Raw genomic sequence first — 12032 nt, 5'->3', positions numbered from 1 at the left:
TTTTAGTTGAATTTTATATGTATATAGTTTGGCAGGGTAAGAAATACTTTGCTGAATCAATAGATTTATAGTGTTTGCTGAATTAAGAGATGGATGCACATTTTTATATTTGATAGTAAATAAAAATGGATGAGCAGTTTTTTAAAAGCAGTTGCATTCAAACGATGTTTTATATATTTAACCAAGCTGCATATACAATTCTGCTTTGTTGTAAATTGTGACCTACTTTTGGATCATTGTGTAAATTCAGGGAGTTTTGAACAAAATTAATGGATCAGTTTTCTAATTGATCTGTGCTAATCATTGCCAACTCACAAATCAAACTACAATTTCTCCTGATGCAAAATAGCAGCTGTTGTCACTGAAGCAGAGTAGTGGTTTCTAGACAAATCCCCTTGGAGATGTTGGTTCAGTTTTGTGTGAAAACAGTTTCCCTTTACCCTCTTGTCATCCATCATATCTCTTGCCTACTATTTTCCCTAGCACCACCTCTGTGCTCTACTGCTTCACTTTTCTACATTGTTGTCTAATGAAAGTGCATTTTTGAAATGATAAGAGGCTAAAAATCGTCATGGGTTGGTAGTAGTTCTGGCCCGGGTGAGTTCTCCCTTGTGCAGTCATCAGATCAACACACATGCTGTTCTTGTAATCCCCCCCCCCCCTTTATGCCAACACTTCTTGCTTCTGCTGGCCCAAAGTTCCAATTGCAAGCAGTCAATAGAAAAGGAGATCAATTACTTCCATCCTCCAGTCTTTTACTTTTCCTTGGAAACTTGCCTGAATGCTGCTGCAGGTTAGGACATTGGCAGTGGGAGAATGGGAGCAAAGTACTGGCACATTGTGGTAATGAAGGTCAGATGGGTGTTGTAAGTAGTTTTGAAGTGCAGAAAAGAACTTTGGCAGGTGGTTTCTTAATATGATTTGGTAAGACTGCATATTAGTCTGCTGCCTGGTAGGCTTCATCAGGAGCATGTTTGTTTTTTGCAGATATCCTTATTTTTTTGCAGTAAGCTCTTAGTATATGTATGTGGGACGTAAGCATGATACAGGTTTCAATTCTGGCTGTGTTGGGTACTTTTAACAGCCTTTGGGCCTTTAAGCTTTGCAGGAATATTAGAAGGTAGTTGACAGTGTAAACTATATCAGTACTGTGAAAATATGTAGGCATTGAAGTAGATTTATAAGTATAATGACTGTTTAGTCAGTTACTAACCTATATATATAAACGTTGGATATGACCGTTGACATAGTAATTGGAAATGGGGCATGGTTTTCACTGTGATGGACTTAGACCATCAATTTGTTTAATGTAAGCTACCAGCAACAAGCAAATACAGGGCCCCTTTAACATGTATGAGGAGGGGGTTTATTGGTTTGTTTTTATTTTTATTATGTATTTTTTGTTTTTATTGTGATTTTATGTTGCAACTGCCCTGAGACCTGCTGGTATAGGGCGGTATACAATTATTATTATTATTATTATTACTATTACTATCAGGAGTGGTACTGACAGCTTGGAGTAGGCTTGTGTTCAGCTTTGTACCTATCACAAATGGCCCGTTGGCAACAGGGCTTTTAAAACCTTGTGTCTGCTGCTGAGAGGCAGGAGCTGCAGAAGATAGCAGCAACAGCCTGGATGAGGAAACTCCACCCACTGATTGACTTCATCATTCTGATCATATTGTATTTTAAATATATTGTAAGTTAACTTGATTGCTCAGTAGTAGGTGGGGTATTAATATTTGAAATAATAAAATATGGGTGTATTTCTAGTCTACATGTTGAATTAATCTAGAATATCAGATGATGCTTTAGCCCAGACGACAATATTACTAAAAACATTACTAAGAAATCTGTTACACAACAAGCTCATCAAAAAGGCTCACCTGTTAGGTACTTGGCAACCCATCCATCCTATGTGCAGTTCTAGACATGCAACAAAAAACAGGAGACTTTGAAAGCTGCGGTGGCCTGTGTTGGGCTTGATGGGCCACAAGTTCTGCTGGCCTATATTAAAGTTTCCTTTTTCAATCTGAAATGCTCAGGGAATCTCTTCCTTATTGTGACCCTTCATTTATTCAGCTTCCCTCTATTTGTTAGCTTTTGGGTTATACCTGACAAATCATTAACATGTATTTGTCTGTTGAATACTATCTTATGAATGTGATCTACGTGTTGGTGACTGAGTGTTACAATGTTAAATAGAGCTGTCATTAGGAAATAATTAAATGTAGCGCATAAAACATGTCTTTGTAAGCCTGTTGTTGCCTTGTAAGCTGTATCTTATTATTCTTTTGTATACCTGTGAATGAATTAATGTTTCTTTTAAAGTTTTATCTTTGTTTTGCAGCTGCACTGTTCCATTTCAAGGGCCTGGAGTTGGTGAGGGCTGAAAGGGAATTATTGGTTATATAACAGCTATGCTCATCTGTCTATCATCTATCTATCATCTATCTATCTGTGGTTCTCGTCTATTTTATTTTGGAGGTGTGTGTGGTATGGCTTTGCTGATTAGCCGGATTTTATGAAATGAAAACCACTGAGAGGACAGTGTTTAAAAACGGCAACAAGTTTACCCAGCTCTTTTCCTTCTTCATCTTTTTATGTTTAACCTCCAGTTTAGTAATGTGTCCTGATTCTTGTGCAGGCAATATGGACTCTATCCAGTGCTTCTTATCTTAAGTTCTATGGCTAGTTATTAAAGAAAACACAATCTCAGTTCACTAAGCTTCTAGATTGGGGCTAAATTTGCAGAAGAGTCGTTGAGATATCACAAATGGCCCGTTGGCAACAGGGCTTTTAAAACTTGTTGGATTTCCTCCAGAAACGGTAAATCTGGATTAGAAGGGTGGTGGTGGTGGTTATGGACTAGCATTTTGATGTCAGTGACATTGTATGGGCACTACAAAGCACCTGAGTGCATGAGGAGCACTGCTCCCACAATAAAAACCCATATTGAAGTACCCTGACTGGCATTTGCATCAAAGTAGGTTGATTTACTTCAAACATTAGGATACCCTAATGTTCTACTGGCTTGTGTTATAATAAGCATATGAAGGGGAAAATAAACATCCAGAAATATCTGGATGCCCACAGAAGAGCTGGAATTGGCTGTGATTCCATGATACGTGTCCATGTTTGTTTAGTAACATACATCTCCTTTTCATGTGTCATCTTTTGCTGTGGCAAATAAAATGGAAAATTACCAACTTTTAATTACCAAAGTTTAATTACCAAAATTATCAAAGAGTCGCATTGGCTGTCAGGCCTCATTGAAGGTGCTTATTAAGTCTCCCAAATGATTTCCCCCTAAATATCTGAAAGAACCCCTCATTTTATACCAGCCTGTCTAAAGAGGAAGCCCCATTGGTGGTCCTTTCACCAATCAATGATTACAGTGCAAGGGTCTGAAGGAGAGCTTTCTCTGCAGTGAGCCAACAGCTTTGGAATAGCCCCCCCCCCCCGAGGTATGCCACACCCCTACTTTTTTCCAGCTTCATTCCAATGACAGGTAAACATGCACATGTTCCTTCTCCCAGGCTTTGTGGAGCGATGAGTTTACAGTGATACTTCATTTCCAATTCTGCTGCATGTTTTATATAAGATTGTTATTAATTTAATTATGGTGCTCGATTTATTTTGTTTCAGATTTTTAGTCTTAATTTTAATGTCCACTTTGTGCTGCCATGAAACCCTTAGTTGAATGGCAGACTAGCAACACTTCCAGCAAGCAAACTTTTTTTTATCTGAGTTGCCATGTAGAGTGTGAATATTGGGAGGGGGACATACAGAATCATAGAACTGTAGAGTTGGAAGGGACCCTGAGGGTCATCTAATCCAATCCCCTGCAATGCAGGGATCTTTAGCCCAACGTTGAGTTCAAACTAATAATAATAATAATAATAATAATAATAATAATAATAATAATAATAATAATTTATATCCCGCCCTCCCCAGCCGAAGCTGGGCTCAGGGAGGCTAACAACAATAAAATAGTACAACATTCTAAAATCATTTCATTATAAAATTAATTCAAATCAAATTGATGGCAACCATTGCGCTAGAGTTCTGTGAAGATTGCCAAAGAGGGAGTCAGGCTGTGCCCTGACCAAAGGCCTGGTGGAACAGCTCTATCTTGCAGGCCCTGCGGAAAGATGTCAAGTCCCACAGGGCCCTAGTCTCTTGTGACAGAGTGTTCCACCAGATGGGAGCCACAGCCGAAAAAGCCCTGGCTCTTGTTGAGGCCAGCCTGACCTCTCTGTGGCCTGGGACCTTCAAGATGTTTTTGTTTGAAGACCATAAGTTCCTCTGTGGGACATACCAGGAGAGGCGGTCCCGTAGGTACGAGGGTCCTAGGCTGTATAGGGCTTTAAAGGTTAAAACCAGCACCTTAAACCTGATCCTGTACTCCACTGGGAGCCAGTGCAGCTGGTATAGTACCGGGTGAATGTGATCGCGCAGCGAGGACCCCGTAAGGAGTCTCACCGCGGCATTCTGCACTCGCTGGAGTTTCTGGGTCAGTCTCAAGGGCAGCCCCACGTAGAGCGAGTTACAATAATCCAGTCTGGAGGTGACCATGGATCACAGTGGCTAGGTCAGTGTCAGAGAGGTAAGGAGCCAACTGCTTAGCTTGGCGGAGATGAAAAAATGCCGCCTTTGTTAATAGCTGCAATCTGCGCCTCCATGGAAAGGGAGGTGTCGAAGATTACACCCAAACTCTTAACGGACGGTGCTGGCACTAATTGCACCCCCGAAAGAGATGGGAGTTGCCCCCCCAATCCCATATCGTTCCGTCCCAGCCAAAGGACCTCTGTCTTCGAAGGATTTAACTTCAACCGGCTCCCACGTAACCATCCAGCCACAGCTTCCAAACATCTGATCAGTGTGTCTGGGGCTGAGTCAGGATGGCCATCCATCAACAGATAGAGTTGGGTGTCATCAGCATACTGATGGCAGCCCAGCCCAAAACTCCGGACAAGCTGGGCGAGGGGGCGCATAAAGATGTTAAAAAGCATCGGGGAGAGTATCGCACCCTGGGGCACTCCACACACCAAGGAGTGGCAGGATGACAATTCCCCCCCAAGCGCCACCCTCTGTCCCCTAAGATTAAGAATCTCATGCTTTACCAACTGAACTATCCCAGGTCCAGAGCAACATTGCTCTTGCTTTTGAGAAAAAGAAAAGAAAATTTGAAGAAAAAACCTCCCATGAAATATTTTCTCATTTACATTTAATTGCTTTGATTGATTTTTAATGTAAGACAGTCTTCCAGCTTGGTGCCCTCCAGGTGTTTTGAACAGCGTATCCCATCAGTCTTAGCAAACTCTATTCTTGGTGAATACTGATCTAGAATTCTGTGATACAACGCTCAAATCTAAGGTACATGTCTAAACCTAGCTATGCTGCAGTCTTCATGAGATGACTCTAGAGGGCCTTTGTTGCTTGGTAATTGCTACTTGCCTTCTTCTGGTGACCTTTGGTTTAGTTTAAAGCAAATATCTTGCTTCTGCTGTCCTTTTGAACTGGTTCATCTCTTCTGGTGAACCTTTTCACCTCTCCCCTCGAGCAACTGTGACACAGACACCCTGCTATACAGATTGAGCAACAAGACGCCTTTGCCCTGCCTTGCTGAAGGACAAAAAGATCATAAGGAGATGGGGTGGAAAATGAAAAAGGCCTGTTGTGTGCCAAAGCCTAAGAGGAAGATCAATATTTAATCAATAATTGTTTTATACACATGTGAGGAATATATTTTGCCTTTTTAAGTGACAGGCATTGATGTAGCACTCCCACTGCTTCATTTGCATTAGATAGAAGGAAAGGTAGAGTTGAGTGTCATCTGGATATTGATGACACTTAATTCCAAACCTCTGGATGACCTCACTCAGTGGTTTCATGTCCTTGAGTGCTTGGAGTTGGCTGACATCTACCAACTGGGACACTTTGTCTAGGAAATAAATGTTGGCCACTAGCTAATAATTTATGTCTTTAGGATTAAAGGTGGGTTTGTGCAGGAACGGCCATGCCACAACATATTTCAAGGCAGCTCGGGCTATTCCCACTCTGCAAGAAGAAGTTGCCACCTCCTGTACCTAGGTATACATCCCATCTCTGCTGGATATTAAAAGGAGAGTGTGGTAAGCAGCATATACTTGACCAAGACTTCAGACTTTAATAACTGAAAGTCATCCAAAAAATACTGGACAAGATAGAGCTTTGGGCAGCCCATAGCAGTCATGAAGTCCTATGCCATCGCAGATTAGGTGATCATAACATGGATGATGATGCCTCAGGACAGCCATCCTAGGAATCCTCATGAAATCCAAGTCAATCTCTGTCATTTTAGGAAGGGAAACTGATGAGACAATTGGATAGGCAATATACTTGCAGAATCCCTAATCTGAGTGCCCAATACATGATATAAACATTTAAGAGTGACACTCAAACAGATAGCCTTGAGAACAAGATGAAGTTCCTGTTGACCACAGTAATTCTCTTTCCCTTACTCTCAATTCTTTGCTGGGGCTGAACAGAATACAATATCTGGAAGCTGAGAGACAGCTAGGACAGACTTAATCCAAATCATCCACCAAAGTCTTGGTAATTCTGGCCAGATAAGCCTATTCATTTACAATCAAATAATGCATGAAGACTGTTATTTGGACATTAAAAAGCATTCAGCTTTTTAATATCAGTACCATCAGACTGAGGATAGACTGGTAATTCAACTACGGACCGTTTGGCTCACACAGAAACCAAAATAATGAGTGGACAGAAGATGTATAATATCACTTTCTCTTCCCCTCTTTGTTACAGTTCAACAGCATATCTCCAGCTGCTAGTGTGCTTTTTCTTAATTTTCGCTCTATTTTGCTTTTTAGCTGAGATGTTGGTGGCAAGAATGTCTATAGATGCAGCCTCATAAAACCAATGTGTCCTTGATATTCTTCTAGGTTAAGTTGTAAGATGCTTTTAACCCTTTAGATGTCAGGAGAGATAACCAGGTTACCACAAAACTATCTTCTATTTTCCTAACCCATTTGCTTTTTATTAAGCTAGTAGAACAGTGGAAGTTTGATTTGAACTCCAAATTGTTTGTTATGGATTGAATATAAATTGTTCAACTCATGCATAAATAGGGGTTGAACACACATGATGTATAACTTGGAATTCATGTTCTCCAGATTATAGTTCTCTCACTCTTCAGAGAAGAAATGCAGTGAATGTGGTAGAAACAAAATCTTGAAAAAGGTAGCAGTTAATTAACTGTAACCACTAGAGGGAGTGAAGGGTCAATCATTGTGATTAGGGTAACACAGAAAGGATTCTGTCTTCATTACAGTGGTACCTCGGGTTAAGTACTTAATTCGTTCCGGAGGTCAGTGCTTAACCTGAAACTGTTCTTAACCTGAAGACCACTTTAGCTAATGGGGCCTCCTTCTGCCACTGCGCCGCCAGAGCACGATTTCTGCTCTCATCCTGAAGCAAAGTTCTTAACCCAAGGTACTATTTCTGGGTTAGCGGAGTCTGTAACCTGAAGCGTTTGTAACCTGAAGCGTATGTAACCCGAGGTACCACTGGATATTTTCCTCTCATAACGTTGGTTGGCTATACGTAGTCTTCAGTAGTGAAGCTCTAGTTTGAGCTCTGCTATGTTTTGCTATATATTTCCTGTCACATATTCAAATATGAAATAGTAAACGTCATAAGATTTTTCATATATAAATTGTGTATCTCTGTATGTGAAAGATTAAGTCCAGGGTTGCCATCCTTCTGGTCAGTTTCACAACCAGCTGTTCCAGGGCATAGTCACTTAGAGTTTTTACCTTTTTACCTCTTTTTCTTGTCTGGAAGACAAATCTCCCCATTCTGTGTGGCGGTGATTGGAGTCACCTATTACTACAGTGGAAGGATGCGGGTGGTACTGTGGGTTAAACCACAGAGCCTAGGACTTGCCGATCAGAAGGTCGGCGGTTTGAATCCCTGCGACGGGGTGAGCTCCCGTTGCTCGGTCCCTGCTTCTGCCACCCTAGCAGTTCGAAAGCACATCAAAGTGCAAGTAAATAAATAGGTACCGCTCCGGCGGGATGGTAAACAGTGTTTCTGTGCGCTTCTCTGGTTCGCCAGAAGCAGCTTAGTCATGCTGGCCACATGACCCGGAACCTGTACGCCGGCTCCCTCGGCCAATAAAGCGAGATGATCGCTGCAACTCCAGAGTCGGTCACGACTGGACCTAATGGTCAGGGGTCCCTTTACCTTTACATTACTGCAGCATTTTCTCTTTTGGATGTCTCATTGATTTCATTCTCCATCTCAAGATCACCCTGAGCATTTTGGTCTTTACATCTTTACTTCTTTACTCTTGGAGCCTAGTATCACCAACTACAGCGAGTCTTGGGAGGATTCTGCCCCTTTGGAGATTTCCAGCTTGTTGGGCTCAGCCCCATTTTAACATTCCGAGCCTCATCACTGCACCATTTCCTTTCCTTCCTATAGAGTTTGTAAAGGTGTAATTGTAAATGTGTTGTATAGTTTTCTGACAAATTTTAAGCTGCCATTAAAAGGTTAAGCTTTTGGGGAGAAGGAGGAATGAGGAGTGTGAGGCCCTTTCTCTCCAGGTTACCTGCACAGTTGCCTACTCTTTTGACACTTGTTTGAGGTGGTTGTATTGTAATCTCAGTAAGGTTTAGCAGGAAGTGGTGGAAGACCAGGAACAAACTTAGTTGGTCTCTATGGTGCTACTGGAAAATTTTGTTTAATTTTTTAATATATTTCTACTGCGGCATACCAACACGGCTACCTTCCTGAATCTAGAAATAAGGTGGGTTCTTAAAATATCCATCTGAAAGCCAGGGTTAAGTGGTGCATCTTCAGCATTTCCCAAATCCTATATAAAGAATATTCTAGAAGCATCTCTGTGGGGCAGGAGTTCCACAACTTAGGGGCTAACAGGGAGGACACCCTCTCCTGTCCCCAAACTTCTGCAGTCAGTGGAACAAACAAGAGGACCCCCTCTGCTGATCTTAGCATCTGAAAGAGTCTGTAGGAAAAGATGCAGCCTTTCAGGTATTTTGGGCCCAGGTCATTTAGGGCTTTAAATACTAACGAGAATCCTGAATTGCACCCAGAAATGAACATTGGAGCTGTTTTAGAGCAGGGGTTGTTTGAGATCTAAACAGAACCCCATTCAGCAATCTGGCTGCTGCATTTTGGATCCTTTGAAGTTTCTGAGTTGCCTTCAAGGGCAGCCACATGTAGAGCACATAATCTATCAGAGCATGAAGGACAAGTCATCTCTGTCCAAAAGGGGCTATAGCTGGTGAAGCAGCCAGAGCTGAAATAAAAAAAAAGGGAATTTGTTTACATGCAGTTTCACAAGGGAGATAGGATTTGCTTTGCATCTCTTACTGCATCATGTGTGGTCGCCATGAGGAAATGCCTTTACATTTCCAATAGCAATGAAGATAAGTGCTGACTCTCAGTTAAGGGAAGTTAGGATTGTGGCATTTGTCATGCTTAGAAATAATTTCTGCTCTAAGCATGACTAAGACTGTATCCAATTTACCGCTTTTGAAAATAGCCAGGCGTACTTCTTTGTACAGGAGGAAACTAGGGCAGCATTAGAACTAGGGTAACACAAGAATGGAAAACTTGAGAAAGGTGATAGAGCATGAACTGAAGTTAAAGGAACAAAGTGAGAATGATAGATGATTCTGGCATATGAATCCAAATGCGGCTAAGGGTATAAAACTGCAAAGCTGCAAGAATTAGTATTGGGACTAATGAGTAGGTGCTCAAGATGCCTCCAAGTGGAAGAAAGTATGAGGTGTAGCTGTAGTTATTAAATAGTTTCTCCTGCCACACCCTGTATTCTGGCTTTTCTTTTTTCTTTTGTTTTTGTTTTCAGTGCTGGAATGAATGGGCAATGAGTTTTAGTTTTGAGATGGGTGGCAGGATACCTCTCCTCCCACTCTTGGTCTGTTCACCTCACCCATGGTACAGGTACTGCAGCTTTGCCAATTATTAATAAGTTCCCAGCCCAGCAAGTAGAGTTACATCTGTTATTTAACAATTACAGATTTAACATGGAACTCCCTGGTGTCACTTTTCTTTAAGACAAACATACAAATTTACTGGTTTTAGGTATGAATAGAATACCTGTTTTGCCTATTATATGTTTCGTACAATAACGCTTCTGGGGTGAATGACTTATTTTTTTCTGCTGTGAACATGAGTGGTGATCACACAGTGAATAAGGCATCCATTTTACTTGGAAAAGGTGCTTCGAGTACCCTCTGGTTGGGGGGGGGGAGGAATAAAGCTTTTTGCAAGCCTCTTACTAAAATCCTCTCCTTTTTAGATCAGTGACTGCTAGAATTCTGGAAGAAATGTGTATTTGCAGTGGAAAGATTAAAATAGGATGATTTCTTTCTTTCTTCTGCAGTAAAGGAGATCCTGATTTTGTTCGCAGCCTCTCAATAATCAGGAAGATAGTATCAAAAGTGATAGGTTTAAGTCTTGGAAAAGTCTCTGAAAGATGATCTCATTTCTGAAGTAGCATGGGGGGGAACAACTGTGTGAACTTTGAGATTTATTCTTCATTAATACTAAAGGAATTAAAACTGGCTATGTTGTTTATTTAATGAGACTCTTAAAACAAAATTCCACGTTGAAATTATGACCACCAAGAAAGCTACAGAAAAAAACAAAGATTATAACCTTCCCCCCCTTTGAATGAACCTGAATGGTATCTTCCAAACAGATGACAAAGTACCTTTGGCTGAATCACACGTACAAGGACAGGGTTTTCAGCAGAATGGGAGGGCTAAAACTATTGCAATTTTTATTTAAAGCTTGGCAGCATACGCATCAGATCATTTACCCAAAAAAGGAAAAGTTTTTTATTTATTTTTAATTGAGAACAGAAAGTTGTTCGCTACTAAGGAAGCCTATAGTATCCAGCTGCTTTGCTGTGCTTTAAAGTTGCCTTGAGTGGAGCTAATGTTTACATTTTCTGTGGGGAGGAGGATAATCAAATCGGGATTATTTTCCTTTTTCCCCTTTTTGTATATATCCCTCCTTTTTTAAAGGGGAAAAACAGAACTTGTGTGTTTAAGGAAGGAATATGGATATGTCTGATCCACATTTTTGGACTGTGTTCTCAAGTTTTACAATGCCTCATTTGAGAAGTGGAAACAGACTCCGGCGAACACAAAGGTAAAAACTGAGTTCAGGAAGCTTATGCTTCTAGTTGTTTGTTGCCGTTCTTATAAAGTTTTCAAAATGTAAATAAATTTTGGCCGCATACAGTTGCCGAATAGCTTGTAATGCAGGTAAATACTGCTTCAGCACTTCCGCCTTCTTTGTTTTGAGGTTTCATGCTACTTTTAACACTCAGTAGGCTATAATTAGTTTGTAGACTTATGGCTACCTTAACTATAGGTAGAGGGGAAAAAGTTTCAGTATTTGGATTTGTGCATCAATGAAATCTAATCACTGAACCTTTTATTGTTTCAAGGTTAGTAAATAACTCTTTTGTAGAGAAAGTTCAGTTTCAAATTAATGTTCTATATCTAATTCACTTTTTTCCAGAAAGGAGTTCTTTAACTGGGGGGGGGGGGGGGAGTGCCACTTGTTAATACTGTGATTTTTCTGTTTATCAGAAAATGTTTTTCTGGAAGACAATTAAAATAACTAGAGAAATGTGGCATGTAAATAAAGTTTGGATTATTATTTTTGAAATGATTGCATTAATCTGGTGCTTTTGCTTAACCTGTGATAATGGGCTCCTTTTTTGTTGAGTGACAGCTTGATTAGTATTTAATCAGTTTTTTTCTAAATTTTGGCAGGATGTTTTCATTGGTCTATGTTTTGATACTACTTGTGTGTCAAGTATTAAGATACATTTCTGTAACTACAGCTTTTGTCACTTCAGTCAGAAGCAATAACAGAATAATGACAAGATCTAATCTGAAGTACATAACTAGTGAATTTGATAGAAACTAGAAACTAGAGCTATGTTAGAAGAAACA

The 12032-nt window shown here is 40.5% G+C and overlaps 1 protein-coding gene across 21 annotated transcripts in view; it reads left to right on the top strand.

Moving 5' to 3' along the window:
- The window catches only part of MAST4 (microtubule associated serine/threonine kinase family member 4), a gene marked incomplete at its 5' end in the record, with an annotated part of 197844 nt that overhangs the window by 97838 nt on the left and 87974 nt on the right, over positions 1–12032 (top strand). Inside the window, one exon of one of the 21 annotated variants that reach the window (XM_083403578.1) lies at positions 10761–11217. The exons of 18 other annotated variants lie outside the window; for them this stretch is intronic. In XM_083403578.1, coding sequence (XP_083259704.1) covers positions 11126–11217 — 92 coding nt within the window. Of the gene's footprint in view, positions 1–10760; positions 11218–12032 lie in introns of those variants that run through there. 2 more of the 21 variants (XM_083403577.1, XM_083403576.1) reach the window with 2 other exon arrangements.

The sequence above is a fragment of the Podarcis tiliguerta genome, assembly GCF_965153285.1.
Source record: "Podarcis tiliguerta genome assembly, chromosome: 11".
Taxonomy (NCBI): domain Eukaryota; kingdom Metazoa; phylum Chordata; class Lepidosauria; order Squamata; family Lacertidae; genus Podarcis; species Podarcis tiliguerta.
The sequence above is the reverse complement of the archived record's forward strand: the minus strand, read 5'-3'. Positions and strand labels throughout refer to the sequence as shown.